General features: G+C 39.4%; 1 protein-coding gene across 1 annotated transcript in view; it reads right to left on the reverse strand.

The window, feature by feature from the left end:
- Positions 1–285: 285 nt before the first annotated feature.
- Positions 286–19,487, reverse strand: part of PlexA (plexin A) — a 142,202-nt gene continuing 123,000 nt past the window's right edge. The window contains exons 2-5 of the mRNA XM_028173157.2: positions 3,518–3,654; positions 2,657–2,793; positions 2,032–2,219; positions 286–1,643 (exon numbers count right to left, since the gene is read on the reverse strand). Of these exons, the coding sequence (XP_028028958.2) occupies positions 1,404–1,643; positions 2,032–2,219; positions 2,657–2,793; positions 3,518–3,654 (702 nt within the window). The 3' untranslated portion in view covers positions 286–1,403. The remainder of the gene's footprint in view (positions 1,644–2,031; positions 2,220–2,656; positions 2,794–3,517; positions 3,655–19,487) is intronic.

Below are 19,487 nucleotides of genomic sequence, written 5' to 3' on the forward strand. Positions count from 1 at the left end.
ACTAAGAACTACCGAACGACAAAATATTACGTAAATGGTATCCGCTAACAGAGCTTTGGAATTCTTATCATTGTTCCTTTCTGTGTGATATCGAGCTGTGTTGTTGTGGATATTAAAATTTAATTTCTATTTTAATGCTTAAATATTTATAAATTCTGTTCTGTCAGTTACAATTATTGAGTGCACAATAATACCTGTTGATATGGTTTTTTTATACAGTGGTTGAATAAAATAAATATAATCTTTAATAGGTTTATTTTTTATTTTCCAAGCTTCTTTTAATGATTTCTTTTTTTTCTGTTAAAACTGCAAGATGTCTATCTTTTGACAATTATGAGGAAATGAATTGTGTCAATAACTGCAACACTGAGAAGTTTTTTATTTATTATTAGTTGTTCTCAATAATGTAAATTTCATCCTTTGCATGAACTTTTAAGTTATGCAAGTCAGACTAAAAACGGCTGTAATTCATTGGTGTTGAAATTGATCCTTCTATTTAAGGTGTTGCTTATGTAGCAGTATCCTAAGTCTAGAATAACACTAATACATCTCATCCTATAGGTGTCATAAAAATGATTAAGGGATTCAATAGAAAATGCGTTCTCCAAGCTCAATACTAAAGTACTGCAATTGTCGGTTAGGATTCACACTAATAATTTATATTGTATGTTCTATGTTTTATTTTTTTATTGCCCTTGTAGGCAGACGACCATGCGACCCACCCGATGGTGAGTGGTTACCGTCGCTCATGGACTTCACCAATGTCAGGGGCAGAGCCAAGCCGCTGCCTACAAAAGCCACTGTCTGCACGTTAAAGGCCAAAAATAAAATCTAGACATTAAGTACCATTTCATAAAAACTTGCAAGATTTTCTTTAACGCCGAATTTCCTAATAGCATTTCCGAACGCTTTCACTAATACAGAATGCATAGAACCGAGAAAACCGAAAACCGAATTTTTATACGCAATCGGTTTTCCTTACGGTCCGATTATTTATTCTTAAATAGTGATATTGGTCGTTTATTGTGCCCACGGCACTGACAAATCTAGATAATACTCAATATGTCAAAATCGAGGTAACTTTTTACATGGACGTTAAAATAATAAAGTAAACACAAAAAAAAAACCAAAACTAAAATGTACTTATGCCTTCAGTAAAAATGCTTTTGAGTTCGTATGGCAAATAATTGAAACATTTCGTTCTTCATATAACAACACAAAAAGCGAATCAATTAATTACTTATTCTCCTCTTAAATAAAACGTGAAACGCAATCTCAGTTTAATAATTGAAATAATACGGAGAAAAAAAAATATAACTCAGAAACAATATGATATGTTAATTCTTTGTTGTGAAAATTAAAATCGTTAGCAGCTGATCAAGCGTTCCACGTGTACCCCAATTTTACCAAAAATAACTGAACAACAAACTGAAGAACTTGTATTGGATGAAGGTCGACGCTATGAAGAACGAATGCAGGATCAGGTATCGAAGATTGTCCTGCCGTACTTGTCTGACCACAGATCCCGACGGGTTTCCCTTGCTGGGAAACTTTCCGGTTTTGTAGAACTCCTCCAGCATTTTCTCCTTTTCTATGAATCTGTCGTATAGCCACTGGGTCATACCCTCGGTGTCTGTTGGTACCTGTTGAAGAACATGAGAAGATTGAATTATTTAGAGCTAGGCAGCGATATTAAGCCCAATTGTGCATTGCGGTTCGACCACACAAATTATTTACATCCAAGGAAGTCTTGGCCAAAGAAATATATGATAAGTGACCAATTGAGATTAGCAGCCAATCCTTTTAATTAGGGATGTTAACTAAGAACCAAAAGTCTACAAGAAAGATTTAGACTTTTTGCATCTAAGGCTCAAGCCATGTTTACGATGGACAATCTTCTTTATATGGCACTTAAAGTAGAACAAAAATGAGCAAAGTATGAGAAAGAAAGCCAATAATTCAATTAACGCATGGTGAGTAGAATATTTCAGACACCGAATCTCAAGCCGAAAAGTTTACGTATTTCCTTACCTCAGTACTAGGATAGAGTCTGTAGTGAAGATGTGTGGTGCAAGGTGGTCTGGTCCCGCATACGACATCTTGAAGATGGATAGGTATTCGATCAGGGTAAGCGATGGTCACATCAAGGATCCATTCGATGGTGTCGCCCACATTGTTGTCCACTATCATCTTATGTTTGCTTTGGTTAAAGTTGTCATCTGTTGGAATAATGCATTTAATTATGTTTGATTTCTAAATTTTAAGTAGAATTGAACGATTATAATTATTCCTATCTTAGTTGAAAAAACACATTGCCATAGGTTTGCATAGAGTGCATTTCAAACCACAATTTTGACCAGCAATATATTAACAAATTTATATCTTAATCAAATACTACGTATCAAGAATTGGATTGATTTTAAATAATCCGGCTATGGAATGAGCTCCCCTCCACGGAGTTTCCCGAGCGCCTTGGCATGTCGTTCTTCAAACGAGGCTTGTGGAGATTATTAAGTGGTAGGCAGCGGCTTGGCTCTGCCCCTGGCATTGCTGAAGTCCATGGGCGACTGTAACCACTCACCATCAGGTGGGCCCTGCGCTCGTCTGCCTACAAGGGCAATAAAAAATAATAATAGTAATTAAGTAGAAGATTTACCTTTCCTCGATTCGTCCTTAGAAGTACCAGCGCCTTCATTCCTCCTTGGTCCTATTTCTTCCATGATCACCTTCATGGCTCCAACTCGGGGTAAAGATACGTATTCTAGTTTCGGCAAGTTATTCTTCTCGGCAAACCTAAATATACATTTGTATTAAGCTAAATTTTTTTGCTCTAGATGGGTGCAGGCAAATTAGACACAGATGGCTAGATGTTGTATGCTAATGATCCTCTAAAGATAACTGTCTGTCTTTTCCTTCTCATATCCCACATTCGTGGGATCGACGCAGCATTACTCCTTATCATGCGGCCTGACGCCTGACGTCAACTCTCCTAGGGTTATATCCCTGGTAGTATTGCAACGTACCACAGAGAGAGACTTTTCCTGTTTCTACTTTGAGTGTCTCTTTTACTTTATTCCTTTTTTAATGTTTTAATTTGCTTTTTAATATTATAAACATTTACACAAAAAATATTTTCAAATACTAAAAAGTTAAAAATATCACACCTAATATGTTTCTCTTTGTTTCCACGATAATGTCAAGACGACAATACCGAAGTACCTTTTCCATGAACATAATATATTCTTTGTTTGTGGCCCTTTTAAACTATATTTATCGCATCCATAAAATTACGTATCATCAAATAATGACAAACATTGCAGGAAACTTCAAACCAGTCACTAAGAAAATTTAAACTTTAGTCTTAGATCGCAATATGGGCGGCCATTGTGATTTCGGACTACCACAACAGCTTCATTTCAGTGGAGTCATGAGTAGTTAGTGGTAACTTTGGCATGCCAAATAAACAGCACGTTTCTACCCCACCGCCACACTAGGTAACAAAAAGAAAACGACTGACCTTTGACTGACTTCCCTTCTCTTATGCAAGAATCCACCTTCCGGAAAGAGCACCATGAACTGCCTACTGAGAGGCATGTAGAATTTGTGGATATGCTGCCGAAGTTCCTCCAGCGACTGATCTCTCTTCGCTTTACCCTGCGGTTATAAAAAGGGAGATAAATATCTTCATCAGCTTATAAGGGACAAGCCTCAATAAGTTTCTAGGGTGACGTTGAAATCTCGATAAAGGTCGAAAAGAGACCTTTATCTAAACTGAAATACCCACAATCTATTGTCTTATTGAGGTAAACATATCACTTGAATAAGCAACCGAAGATATGGCCTGCTGTTCCTTATATTAGACCCAGCCAGACTATTATAACTTTTTAACTAGTTACATTATTGTTCAGATATCACCTTGGGAAAATGACTTTTGGGGACGCGGTGTCGTGATTTCCTTTTCACGAACAATTCGAATTAGCTAAGTTTTATTTTTAAAAAATATATGGGAACTTCGTCAGACGAGAATTTTGTTTAACAAAAATGTTTATCTAGTTACTGGTGTGCTAAACCTTCGCTATATCCTCTTGATTTTGTCAAAGGCTTCTCTAGATTTACAGTTTAACTATGCAACCTAGGCATTTACTATCGTAATTCATGGACAGCCTTGTGTGAAGCATGGATATCAGAGAATTTTCCAAACACTAGAACGTGCCGGAGCACGTATCTGCGATATTCACTTAATTAATCTCCATACTTTGATCAGATCAAACAAAATCTGAATTTAAATGTCAGCCAATCTGCTGAGTGGCTTCAAAAGATCCGGCTCAGCGATTAATCTCATTCATCGACATCGATAGAGTTATCGATAGCTGCGCTTAGTCTCAAAAGTATTTTTTTTTCTTTTCCTACCTATGCTAATAGCCTTTCCTCATCGAACCTGTCGCTTGCGACGAAGGGCTCGACGAGCGAATTAACCCATAGACACAACCGACTGAGTTTCTCGCCGGATCTTCTCAGTGGGTCGCGTTTCCGATCCAGTGGTAGATTTTGAGAAGCACTGCGCTCTTGCTAGGGTCAGTGTTAGCATCACTTCGGTTTGAGCCCCGTGAGCTTACCTACTAGTTAAGGTTACGCTGAAATAGCCTCTCAAGGCTATCAGATTAGGTAGGACAAAAAAAAAGAGAGGCTATTTCAGCTTCTCCTTCACGTGTAGGTGAGCTCATGGGGCTCAAACTGGGAGTGTTTCTAACACTGGCCCTACTAAGAGCAGTGCTTTGCAGAATCTACCACCGGATCGGAAACGCGACCCACTGAGATGATCCGGTGAGAAACTCAGTGAGCTAAAGTACACATCAAATGCGTTAGAGTACCACAAAAATAATACATTTAAACAGGTACGAGCATAGAAACGTTTTTTACTTCTTCCTTAAGCTGCGTAATTGGTATTAGTTGCGCGATCTCACGTACCACGGGTCAAGGTTCAATTCTTTACTAACAATAAACTAATACTATTAAATAAAATGGACTGTTATGTTTTTACGCGATCGAATAGTACTCAAGATTTTTTGTTTTGTTTTTGGAATGTATTTTTTTTTAATTCTTTACTAAAAATAACCTTTTTTTGGATCGATGGACAAGCAATCTCACGGCCCACCCGATATAAAGTGGTTAATTGGTTAGAGGAGCCGAGAAAAATCGGTAATTGAATGCAACTACCCGTCTTAACGTTGAAGTCTCAATGGCATTTCTGTGGCCCTACTTAAACCGGAACGCATGACGGCTACACGGTAAAAATAGGCAGGATACCAGCACCTACCCGGGCGGACTGACTAAGCGGCCTAACACCAGTCTAGTAATTCGATTACATAGTATATAATGCACAATAGTAATTAAAGACATGAGTGGATGAAGGGGTTAAGTACAATTTTTAAGAATGTGCTTATAAACCATATTAGAACTTAAAGCTCCGGGTTTAGGGCTATTTGAAGAAATTGCATGTGATGAAGGAGTTGTGTACGAAGAAAAGGTACAAATAACAAAAGTTTGTTGCCAGTTTTCTCAAAATTAACAAATTGTATCATATCCCCTTCATCCACTCATGTCTTCAATTAAAAGTGATAATATTTTTGGTACTCGTATCCTTGAATTCCATTAAACGGTAAATGGATGGATGGACGAGCTCACAGCCCACCTGGTGTTAAGTGGTTACTGGAACCCATAGACATCTACAACGTAAATGCGCCACCCACCTTGAGATATAAGCTCTAAGATCTCAGTATAGTTACAACGGCTACCTCACCCTTCAAACCGAAGCGCATTACTACTTCACGGCAGAAATAGACGGGGTGGTGGTACCTACCCGTGCAGACTCAAAGGTCCTACTATCAGTAAATCTCTGTCCTATACCTGTACCTTTTGGTGATTGGTACATTGCTTTAGGGATTCACCACTGCATCCATTGCATGTTCGCAAAGTCTAACAAACTTAAACAAATATAGTTTCAAGCAAAGCTTACATACTTAAGTCACGTACTTAAACTAAGTATGTAAAAGTATGTAGGAAATAAATCTCGATTTTTTTATTAGATTTTCGAAAGATTTATTCTAGTTTTTGTACTGAACCGTGAGCGCTCACATCAAAGTTTAAAACGTTTAGATGTTGAGGTTATGTGATTACGATTTCTTTGACCACAAAACGAGACTTATAGAGAAGGTTCACTTTGACATCACTTGAGATGTAAGTCCGAAGTCTTCTAATTCGTACGATGGTGTTATTCTACTCTTCAAGCTACGACGCACGATTGTGTGCATTTATTATTCAGAATTGTCACACTAGCTCCTGTAGGCTAATCATAAACTTAACCCATAATGTAACTCAATTGTGTTAATGGGTAATCTCTTCACGGGAGTCGGGTTGTGAGCGTCATCGCCGACCGTAGGTAGCCGATTGATTTGCCAATAAAAGAACCTATGAAAACTATTAAATAAAAGAAAATAAAATTGAAACTGAGCTCAACGAAGTCCTCAGGAAAATTTGTGCGCGCAAAACAAGTTTGTAAGCTATAATTGTTATATTCTTGACCTGACCTACTGTAGTGTATTCATTTTGTGTAGCACTCGCGGACTGTCCTTCCCACGGGTTCAGTGAACCGTTCCAAGTAAGGAACATATCCGTGGAGCGATCCAATCAGGAACGATGGCCGGGTCTTTTGTACAACGCTAAGTTAACGACTTATGTATTGCGTTAGGGTTTGCCATTGGTATCGACACATCTCTAAAGGGATTAGTTAGTAGTAGTTGGATGGGTCATTTAACTCGATCATTACATGGTTCACCTGATTAGTGATAAGAAACAGTTTTATAATAATATCTTTAGCTCACAGCGATACATAAGACCGAAGTATTGATAACGACTACCCTATATTTCATATCGAAACGCGTGACTGCGTCGTCAACAATTGAAATTCACGAAAATGTAATTAATGTTTAATTAAAACTCCTTTAAAAATAGTATTACGTGATGACAGAGTTACTGTTAATTTACTTTACTGATACATCATAAATAATCTAAACTAGCTGATCCGGCAGACTTCGTAGTGCCTCAATCGATAAATAAAAGACCGACTGGGGACACATCAAAGGAAAAACAAAATTGTTATTTTTATTTAATTCCAAACATTTTCATATTTATCTACCTTTTAAACCTTCTCTGGACTTCCACAAATTATTCAAGACCAAAATTAGCCAAATCGGTTCAGCCGTTCTCGAGTTTTAGCGAGACTAACGAACAGCAATTCATTTTTATATATAGAGATTAAACTATCACAATATCATTTGTAATGTAATGTGAAATCACTCAGAGTGGGTTAAGAATCCTTTGCGAAGGACTTGATAGCAGGTTTTTTACATACGAACGCTTATCATCATGTAGACTGTTAACTTGTTTGCACACGGCAATTAAAGTCGAACACCAAGGACATAAGTTTAGTTATAATTTTGAAGATTTTTTATTTTTATTTTTTTTTATTCTATAAATGGGTGGACGAGCTCACAGCCCACCTGGTGTCAAGTGGTTACTAGAGCCCATAGACATCTACAACGAAAATTTATCGACACATATACCGGCAGTGGAGAATCGCCCAAGTCGTGACCCGACTTACGGAGCGGACGATGCGAAGTGCAGCAGAAATGGACGACCCCGTCTCGTGATTACAAATAAAACGAACTTATTATTTCTGTAAGCAATTGCAATTTGCTAAATTTTTCAGCATGATGCCTATTTCTGCCGTGAAGCAGTTAATGCGTTTCGGTTTGAAGGGTGGGGCAGCCGTTGTATCTATACTTGAGACCTTAGAACTTATATCTCGAGGTGGGTGGCGCATTTACGTCGTAAATGTCTATGAGCTCCAGTAACCACTTAACACCAGGTGGGCTGTGAGATCGTCCACCCATCTAGCAATAAAAAAAAATGTTTCAAGAGTTTCTTATTTCAAAGTTAAGAACCGACACGGTTGCACGGAACTTTGCACTGTCGATGTCCGTTGGCGACGTTGATCACTTTTCAACGGGTGGCCGGTGGCTCATCTGCCATCATTTATACTTAGTAATAAAAATGATGACGGTTATTCTAAGTCGTATTTTTCTTATACCGCTAGGTCGTATTTTGATTGAATGGATACGTATTAAAATTTATCACTTAATATTCAAGATGATGCCGACACTAGTACTATTTTCATTTTAAATATCACAGACGATATAAAAATGAGTTTATTGACGACATATATTTATATAATATCGAGGGGTGAAAGGCAATTTGGTTTAAACGACGTTTGCCTTAATACGCGACATTTATCTTTGTAATCAAAGGTCCGTTTTATTTGGTATTGACATCAACAGTTCGGTGTTTTTAATTGAACTTTAAATAAGTTTACTCATTTAGTTATTTATTTAAAAAAGTATTGCCACATCACAAACATTTAACATTGAAAATGACTTAACTATTTAATTTATGGCCTGATGCATGTGACAATAATGGCGTACATAACATTGGCAATTCATCGGCTCGAAGATGGAATACAATAAATATATACAATATATACAATAGTCCGTTCAAATAGCTGAAGTTTTTTTTTTTTTTGTTATAATATTTTTTCCAAATTTTAAGTCGTGGGCTTTGAGCCCGGCAACCGAATCAAGAAATTCGAAAGACTTAACTTTGTAATAACGCACAAAAAATAACATTTTTTATCATTCATTGACCAGGATCTCAGAGCGTTCGTTTGCGCAATACACTAACTCTTATGCAAACAACCGTGAATGAAGTGTACCACAATAAGTTCGCACGTTACCGAATGACCGTGGGTTGTTGCGAAACCTCCAGTTTTATTTTCTTTATACCTCGAATAGAACTTAAAATTAATATTTTGATAATAAGGAACTTACTTCGTTCTTATCCGGTGTCTCACGACACCAAACATCTTATTTTTTCACGACTCAAACTCACACGTGCCTGATACAATTCCTTCGTTCGCGAACTTACACGACGAACACTAGTTAAGTAACAGTTGTGCTTGATCGGGGCATTATTGAATTTCTCGCTACGTTCAGCTTGTTCCGAGTTTGATAGCTTCCGTGTCGTGATGTCTATATTGAGTTTAGTGTTAGCTTGCGGATCGCAGTGGACGTAGAATCTGTATTATCTATATACGTGAAGCAAAAACTTTGTACCCTGTTTTACGAAAATTGCGTTGAATGAGGAGTATGAAATTTCCCACACTTATAGACTCTATAATATAGAGAATATAAAGAAGCAGTTTTTTTTTTTTTGTTTAGATGGGTGGACGAGCTCACAGCCCACCTGGTGTTAAGTGGTTACTGGAGCCCATAGACATCTACAACGTAAATGCGCCACACACCTTGAGATATAAGTTCTAAGGTCTCAAGTATAGTCACAACGGCTGCCTCACCCTTCAAACCGAAACGCATTACTGCTTCACGGCAGAAATAGGCAGGTCGGTGGTACCTACCCATGCGGACTCACAAGAGTTCCTTACGCAGGTAATTACGCGAATTATAATTTTGCGGGTTTGATTTTTATTACACGATGTTATTCCTTCACCGTGGAAGTCAATCGTGAACATTTGTTAAGTACGTATTTCATTAGAAAAATTGGTACCCGCCTGCGGGATTCGAACATCGTTACATCGCTAGAGATACGAATACACCGGACGTCTTATCCTTTAGGCCACGACGACTTCAAACACACGCGGCTCGAGGCATACAATATTTCGCCAAACGTAAACCACTATCCGTGTCATATGTATGTAGCCTAACTAGCAACAAAAATGATCAATCACGCTCAGCTCAAAGTAAAGATCAAACAAAATCATTTTCATACAGAACCCACCGCACAATACACACACACACGGCTTAACAATGACTAAAGGTGTTATGTGCTTAAAAACCATATTAGACCTTAAAACTCCGGATTTAAGGCTATTTTAAGAAATCGCATGTGATGAAGGAGCTATGTACGAAGACAAAATTACAAGTGACAAAAGCTTGTTGCCAGTTTTCTCAAAATTAACAAATTGTATCCTAAGCCCTTCATCCACTCATGTCTTCGATTAAAAGTGATAATTTTTTTTATAATATATGTATTCATATGCATGTTTTTTTTTGGAGTTTACTCCTTTAGAATCGATTTACATATATAGGCCCGGGGTATGAAAATTATGGGGACCAAAATCGTACTAGCATGTCACACGAAATGCGTTATGCGCCTGATTGGCTCCTGATTGCGTGATGCGTGCGCGCGCCAATCAAAATCGTACTAGCATGTCACACAAAATGCGTTATGCGCCTGATTGGCTCCTGATTGCGTGATGCGTGCGCGCGCCAATCAAAATCGTACTAGCATGTCACACGAAATGCGTTATGCGCCTGATTGGCTCCTGATTGCGTGATGCGTGCGCGCGCCAATCAGGAGCCAACGCGCGGCCGCGTTATCGCAGGTGACGCCGGGCTGCTGCGCCGGCAGTCCGCCACAAAGCCTCGTACTGATCGCGCGTTTCTCTCATTATTGTATTTTCATATATTTGTTAGTCGTTTGTTTTGTGTCTCGTTAATTTGTTAATAATCTGTAGTGTATCGTGTTGTCGTAATATAGAACTATTTCTCGTATTGTTTCGTTTAATTTTTTATATCCAGTAAACTCCAGTCGTGCGTCGGAGCGGACACACACACTTTTTTTATTGGCCTTGTAGGCAGACGAGCATACGGCCCACCTGATGGTGAGTGGTTACCGTCGCCCATGGACTTCAGCAATGCCAGGGGCAGAGCCAAGCCGCTGCCTACCGCTAAAGCATGTAGTAAAAAGCGGTTATTTCAATATTACAAACAGACACTCCAATTTTATTTATATGTATAGATGTATAGATTACGTGTCATGTTGTTTGTCCGCGATGGACACCTAAACTACTGAACCAAACTGCTGCCCAAAGTAAAGATCAAACAAAATCATTTTCATACGGAACCCACCGCACAATACACACACACACACGGCTTAGTTACAATTAATTTGCATTACAAGTACTCTTTCAAGCTCGGCGGCCACTTCACCCGGATTATAATTGTTAATGGGTTCGAGTTGCGGTACAGAAGCTTTTTATGTTGAAGCCGCATGGTTTTTACGACTTATTATAATGTTGAACATAACTCCTGAGCTTTCCTGTAATGTACAGCTTTTTACATACGTGCTTTTTTTTGTTTAATCTGTAAATTTAATTAGGAATACTCTACGATGGCCTCATTTTTAAGTTGATCACTCAGTCATCACAATAAGCATTCTATCCATCATCAGACATGTCAAAGTCATTATGCTGTTGTATCATGCATTTTATCTCACCCTTCAAACTGGAAATCAGTAGTGCTTCACGGCACACAGTAGTGCTTCAAGTCGTCATGGCCTAAAGGATAAGACGTCCGGTGCATTCGTGTCTAGGGATGCACCGGTGTTCGAATCCCGCAGGCGGGTACCAATTTTTCTAATGAAATACGTACTTAAAGAATGTTCACGATTGACTTCCACGGTGAAGGAATAACATCGTGTAATAAAAATGAAACCCGCAAAATTATAATTTGCGTAATTACTGGCGGTAGGACCTCTTGTGAGTCCGCACGGGTAGGTACCACCGCCCCGCCTATTTCTGCCGTGAAGCAGTAATGCGTTTCAGTTTGAAGGGTGGGGCAGTCGTTGTAACTATACTGAGACCTTAGAACTTATATCTCAAGGTGTGTGGCGCATTTACGCTGTAGATGTCTATGGGCTCCAGTAACTACTTAACACCAGGTGGGCTGTGAGCTCGTCCACACATCTAAGCAATAAAAAAAAAAAAAAAAAACAGAGCGGTACGCTATATCTACCAGTGCAGTACTATGGTACTCGCAATATGTCTAAAAAGAATGATAAAAACCGGGAAAAAGTTACATTAAACGTTAAAAGTTACATTACAAAAGCTTATTACTGCTGGTAGGACCTCTTGAGAGTCCGCGCGGGTGGGTACCACCACCCTGCCTATTTCTGCCGTGAAGCAGTAACGCGTTTCGGTTTGTAGGGTGGGGCAGCCGTTGTTACTATACTTGAGACCTTAGAACTTATATCTCAAGGTGGGTGGCGCATTTACGTTGTAGATGTCTATGGGCTCCAGTAACCACTTAACACCAGGTGGGCTGTGAGCTCGTCCACGCATCTAAGCAATAAAAAAAAACTTCTCCCAAACTACGATTCAATTGTACTATTGAAACCTGATTAATATAGGCTTAAATTTATACATACATAGTCAGTAAGAAGCCAGAAAAAGATCAAACGAAAATGTTTGCCCGATTTGGGAATCGAAGCCACGAACCTCGGCCTAGCAGTCGCGGGCGCTTGCCACTGCAGTGTTTTCATTAAGATATGCCGTCACATAGCGGACATTATTTAACAAATATAATTACGGCTTTAAAAATAGCCGGTACAACATCATCATCATCATCATCTCAAGCCTGTCCACTGCTGAACATAAGCTTCTCCAACTGATGTCCATTGCGGTCGGTCTGTTGCCACCTGCATCCAACATGACCCAACGATTCTCACCAGGTCGTCGATCCATCTGGCAGGTGGCCGTCCCACACTTGCCAGTACGTGGTCTCCACTCGAGGATAATTTGTTTACGGTAAGGAAGTCCTAGAGGCGTTTCCGAAGGAGTCGTTCGTAAATTTTGCCTGTCGCTGGGAGAAGACTAATCGGACGGTAACTAGCGGTTTCGTTTTTCGGTTTGCCCGGCTTATGTATACCGATAAAATCCGCTTCTTTCGATGGGGGGTAACGCGTCCGAGGACGGCAGGGAAGCTCTGCGCTCGACCTCCCTGTCGACTAACTCGGTGTGTTCGGGGTCCGCATATTGAATGCTGGTGGTGCACCACTCTTGCAGTGCGTCGGCCATCAGCTCTGCCTTGTCATCGTCGTGTGTAGAAAAGAACCAATATTTAGCTCTTTGATTTCCAAAGAACATCTCTCTGTGTAGCTCCCAAAAAAGTACCTTAACAGTTTTTGCAATAAAAGCGAAAATAGAAAAGAGACGACCGCAGGTAATTAAGCCTGCTTACCGCGGGAACCGCACACGCAGAGAATGCTCATTTTACAGTGGTGGACAGAAAAATACCGTAGTTTGAAATAATATTTGTTAATTAGGCAGGCGATCGTTGTCACAACATATAATAATATACAAGAGCACTCACCTATCACTAAGCATGAAATGGTAACTCAAATCAAATCAAAAAAAAATAATTCAACATAAATGAAAGTACATACTTGTTGAACGTCAAAAGAACTACCGCCCCTACTCACGTAGAATCGAAGATTTCTTCGTCTATCTTCTATATATATAAAAATGAATTGCTGTTCGTCTCGCTAAAACTCGAGAACAGCTGGACCGATTTGGCTAATTTTGGTCTTGAATTATTTGTGGAAATCCAAAGAAGGTTTAAAAGGTAGATAAATATGAAAACACTCGGAATTCGTCGGACGGATTCCTTTTGTTTGTTTTAAGTTTATTTTATACAAAAGTTTAGGTCTTTTATTTATCGATTGGGGCATTACGAAGTTTGCCGGGTCAACTAGTTTATAATAAAACAAAATAGAAGAAAAAAATGGCCTAACAAACAATTATGAATTATTAATCCAAATGGGTAATAAGATCCAGCGATGTAAGATTCCGTTCGAAGCCGCCACGATAATTTCCATTGTCGCGACGTGTAAACGTCACAATGAGGTTTTCTCTTATCTTTACGAGAACAGCCGTAACGAGGCAAAACTTTTGCCTTCGCCCTCGTTAACCGTCCGACATTTCTAACTACACTTTTTTCCTTTCTTTTAACGAATTTTTCCTTTTCAGTTGGCACACAGTTTTTCTGGCCGGACGTGTAATAGTTTCGGCAGTTAATTCCGGATTAGCGCGATGTTTTCGCGTGAATGATTTTCGATGAATATTGTTTTTTTTTCTTATTAATTAAGTGTTAAATGGTGGTGTTCGCTGAGCTGGATTAAAGGGTTACTTTCGACAGTAGTATCGCGGGTCATGGAAAGTTTTTATGTCGAATGATTCCAGTACATTCGTTTCAGATATCGATTGGAGCGATAGTACCAGCTGCGGGATTATTTCACGCGCTAATCACAGTACTCAAGGAAACAAGGGTTAGAACTTCGGCTTTCAGTGGATGCTGGAACATGTTCTCAGCTAGCCTAGTTTGGGATTACTGACTATCTATTTTGTGCCGTGAAGACATCATGCAACTGGATTCATAGGTTAGAGTAGCCGTTGTACTAATATTCTTCTTCTTAGTCGAACACTTCTAGGGAAGTTGTCGGGGTTATGGTTTTGCTATGGTCTTATTCGGTAGTTCCTCGATCTCTCTCTATTTGTGGCGATGTGTGTACTCTCAATAACAATAACTGGGGAACACTTCGTAGATGAATTAATAAAGTCTGCCCATTTTATGGGTGATCAAGGTTATAGGAGATGTATGGAAATGGTAGTGCAAGGTAGAGGGGGAAGAGGTCGACCAAAGAAGACATGGATGGAGTGCGTGAAAGACGATATGAGAGAGAGAGAGAGGAGTAAGTGCTGAGATGACGGCTGTAGAAGAGAATGGAAGAGAAAAATTTGCTGAGCCGACCCGAACTAGTGGGATAAGGTAGAGAAAAAGAAGAAGAACCGCGAGAACGTTGACCGTCTACTCTTCCTTGAAACATTAAGCGTTCCAACTAGCTTTCGTCACGGATGACATGTCCAATATCTTAAGGACTCGCACTTGCACCATCGACGATAGTCTTCGTTTTTTTTTGTTTTTTTTTTATTGGCTAGTTGAGTGAACGAGCTCACGGCCTACCTGGTGTTGAGTGGTCACCGGAGTGGCTCGTAGACACATATAACGTAAATGCCGTCATCTACCTCGAGACATAAGTTCTAAAGTCTCCGTTTTTACAGTACAAAGGTCGCCCTACCCTTCAAACCGAAGCGCATTACTACCTCACGGCAGAAATAGGCAGAGTGGTGGCACTTCCCGTGCGGATTCACAAGCCGTCATACCACCAGTTAAAATGTCTAAATGTTTAGCCACTAACATAATAGAATGTTAACATGCGCGGGATTAAAGTGGCTGTGTCTTTAGGCCCTAAACAGTCGTCAGCATATCTCATCGTATAAAAAGCCGAGTGCCGACACATCACGTAAGTGTACTCGGTATTTTAATACAGCAAAAGTTTTGCGCGTGCGCATATTCTTGCGAATACAGAGTTCTAAGTCACGAAGCGTGAAGCGCCACGCGCCGCGCCACACACGTGCGATGTATAAATAATTACTAATTGTTTGATATACACGCGACTCGAGGACGCTACGTAGACAGAGAAACTGCATTAACGTAGTACTTTAGTAGTGCTTTTATTATAACTAGAGGTCCCGCAGTAGTCGGAATTCGACTATAATTAATTGGAATTGTAAGTTTGTACACTATTATGATTGTATTTTATACTTCTGTAATCACAAATTTCGCCAAGACTACACTATAAAAAACATTAACAAAGGCAAACAATATTTAATCTATTCTCAATTTGACAACAGACGCCAAGAACAAAAGTTTGACAATAAATAGTATGCATGCGTGTGTGCGTCAAATACATGGTATGTAGTGTGTTTTCTTTATTGATTTAATGTTTTTTTTATGCTATATTTAAAAATTGTTTAGCATTGTGCACTTCTTCTCTATATTCTCTATAAGTGAGGAAAATTTCATACTCCTCCGTCCGCGCAATTTTCGTAAAAAGGGATACAAATTTTTTACTTCACGTATTAATTTATTATAATTTATACAGTATTTATATTAGTAGTGTAATAATATATATTTTAACGTCGTCGTCGCCTAAAGGATAACAAGTCCGGTGCATTCGTATCTAGCGATGCAACGGTGTTCGGATCCTGCAGGCGGATACCAATTTTTGAGGTGAAACTTCTTTATCGACGTAGGGAGGAAAAAACGTATGTAATGTTTTACGGTTACGCGCCATCGTCATTTCTTCCGTTACGCGCCATGTTTATTTTATTTCTATTTATTTTGTTATCAACAGATGTACGTACTTAACAATGTTCACGATTGACTTCCACGGTGAAGGAATAGCATCGTGTAGTAAAAATAAAACCCGAAAAATCATAATTTGCGTAATTACTGGTTGTAGGACCTCTTGTGAGTCCGCACGGGTAGGTACCACAATCCTGTCTATTTCTGCCGTGAAGCAGTAATGCGTTTCGGTTTGAAGGGTAGGACAGCCGTTTTATTGTAAAAACTGAAACCTTAGAACTCATGTCTCTAGGTGGGTGACGGAATTTACTTTGTAGCTGTCTATGGTCTCCGCTAACCACTTAACACCAGATGGGCAGTGAGCTGTGCTACCTAATTAAGCGCCAAAAAGAAGCTTGCACGACCACCAGAGTGAAAAAGTGAATTCGGTTTTCACAGTAAGCTCGTGTGCACGCGTCATAATTTACGACGCCGGACGTAAGGTCGAGTGCACATAGCACGTGCCACACAATGTGTTTATTGTGTAACCCGCAGACACGGTCTGTTCGTTCTAGAATTGAAAAACGGTAACAAAAGGTAACCAGTCTTACGGTGTGACAATATTTGTTGGCAGCTAAGTAATAAAAAAATACCCCTTTATTTTGTACATGAATAAACTAAATATAGTATCACCATCGTCGAAAGTCCTCACTAGTCTACCGCTGGAAACACATAAAGTCGTCGTGGCCTAAAGGATAAGACGTCCGGTACATTCGTATCTAGCGATGCAACGGTGTTCGAATCCCGCAGGCGGGTATTAATGTTTCTAATGAAATACTTACTTAACAAATGCTCACGATTGACTTCCACGGTGAAGGAATAACATCGTGTAATAAAAATTAAACCCAAATTTATAATTTGTTTAATTGCTAAATTGTATGCTAAATTGCAAAATTGTAATTGTAAAAATAAAAGAAGTTTTTTTTATTGCTTAGATGGATGGACGAGCTCACAGCCCACCTGATGTAGTGGTTACTGGAACCCATAGACATCTACAACGTAAATGCGCCACCCACCTCGAGATAAAAGTTCTAAGGTCTCAGTATAGTTACAACGGCTACCCCACCCTTCGAACCGAAACGCAATACTGCTTCACGGTGGAAATAGGCGGGGTGGTGGTACCTACCCGTGCGGACTCACAAGAGGTCCTACCACCAGTGATTACGCAAATTATAATTTTGCGGGTTTGATTTTTATTACACGATGTTATTCCTTCACCGTGGAAGTCAATCGTGAGCATTTGTTGAGTACGTATTTCATTAGAAAAATTTGTACCCGCCTGCGGGATTCGAACACCGGTGCATCGCTTCATACGAATGCACCGGACGTCTCATCCTTTAGGCCACGACGCGGCGACGACTTCAGTTCTACTGCTGTTATATTTAACAAAAGTCGTTGAAGCCTGAAGGACTTACATCATGTTTGAAGGTGGAGGAAGATTAACGGCAACACAAGTTGTCGTTAGATTTGTGGTGTCCAATAAAGTCGGGCAGATAATTAATTGACTTATTGAAACCAATATGTATGATAACGCCAAAGAAGCCCTACTCCATGCTGGTTCCTTTAACATCTGTCAGGATAATATGAGTGTGGATGTGAGCCTGGTTGAATACGTAATTATTTGAAACTCTGTATCATATATCAGTAGCATTAGATGCGTTCGCATTCGATCTAGTTCGTAGTTGGAAGCCCATAGAGGTTAAATCTTGATGTCAGAGTTCAAATCCTTTTTTTGTTGCCCTTGTAAGCAGACGAGCATACGGCCCACCTGATGAAGAGTGGATACCGTCGCCCGTGGACTTGAGCAATGCGAGAGGCACAGCCAAGCCCCTGACTAACGTTAACACACTCCAAACTCATGTTCAAAAATGACTACAACATTAGAAGAAGAAAAAAATACACGTGCCTTGAATATTCAAAATCGCAATGCGTAATTAGTGGTGTAAAATCTCATCATTACATTATTAACTTCCAAAACTGAAAAAACGCTCTTTTTTTAATTACTAAGATAGATGGATGAGTAAACGGCCCATCTGGTGTTAAATAATTCCTGAAGCCCATAGACATTGACAATATAAATAAATGCTGTCACCTTTATTGAAACATTATCACTAAGTCTCAACTGTACAGTACATAGGCTGCCCCATCCTTTAATCCAAAACGCATTACTGCTTCACGGCAAATTCATAGGCAGGATGGTGGTACCTACCCGCGCGGTCTTACAAGACGCCCCATCACCAGTAAAACCTCGTCCGCAAATACTTCTATTTCTATATATTGCATTGTTTTGTGTTACTTATTACTACATAGTATAAAACAAAGTCGCTTTCTCTGTCCCTATATCCCTATGTATGCTTAAATCTTTAAAACTACGCAACGGATTTTGATGCGGTTTTTTTTAATAGATAGAGTGATTAAAGGGAAAGGCTTATATGTATAATGACATCTAAAAGGTGTAGAAATCAATAATAAATTACAGTTTCCGAAGCGAAGCGAGGGCGGGTCGCCAGTTCTTCTATATAAAGAGTCTTGTTTATTGAGGTGGCTATTTAAAACAGGTGTCTTTATAGAGGTCAGAGAACCAGGACACCCGACACCGAAGCCAGACGACCGCCGGAATATATACCTCGTTCCGCATACTTGAACCGGCTGATTCTATTGCAGTTCACTTAATTGTAAATTTTGTACGATCCGTCAATATATCGCAATTGAAAGGCAAACGTGACTAAGCGACAATGCGTGAACTTTACAGTAGACTAATTTAAAGTTGAAATACCTGAAAAAAGTGATATTTTAACGAATCTAGAATGTAGAATTGAAATGATTTTAATAGACCTAGAAATATATATTTTTTGCGCATCGAATATGGTTATTGCCTATCATTTATGTACAAAGCAGTTATTGTCGCTTAGTCACGTTTGCCATTCAAGCGTCGATATACCTAGTCAGGTCATAAATTCTGTCACATGTTTAATGTAAAATAATTGAAACAAGTTTATTCATTATGTAACCATTCATATACCAAAATGAACTTAACAAAACATAAATTCTTATGACACTAAAGTTTATTCAAAATGACCTCCGTGATTTTGAATACAGGCCTTCAATCTGCGCGGCCAGTCGTCTATCGCAGCACAAACGAGGTCCATGTCAATATCGGCGGCTGCCTTAATCAAAGATGTCTTGAGTGACTCCAAATTGGGATGAGGCTTTGAGCACGCCTTTTCCTCCAAGTGTTGCCATATCTTGTAATCTAACGGATTCAAATCTGGACTGGAGGAGGGCCAGTCTTCGTGCCGGATGAAGTCGATTTCACGCGCCGCCAGCCAGTCT

This window comes from Bombyx mandarina, chromosome 18, assembly GCF_030267445.1.
Source record: "Bombyx mandarina strain Sakado chromosome 18, ASM3026744v2".
NCBI classification, from domain to species: Eukaryota; Metazoa; Arthropoda; class Insecta; order Lepidoptera; family Bombycidae; genus Bombyx; species Bombyx mandarina.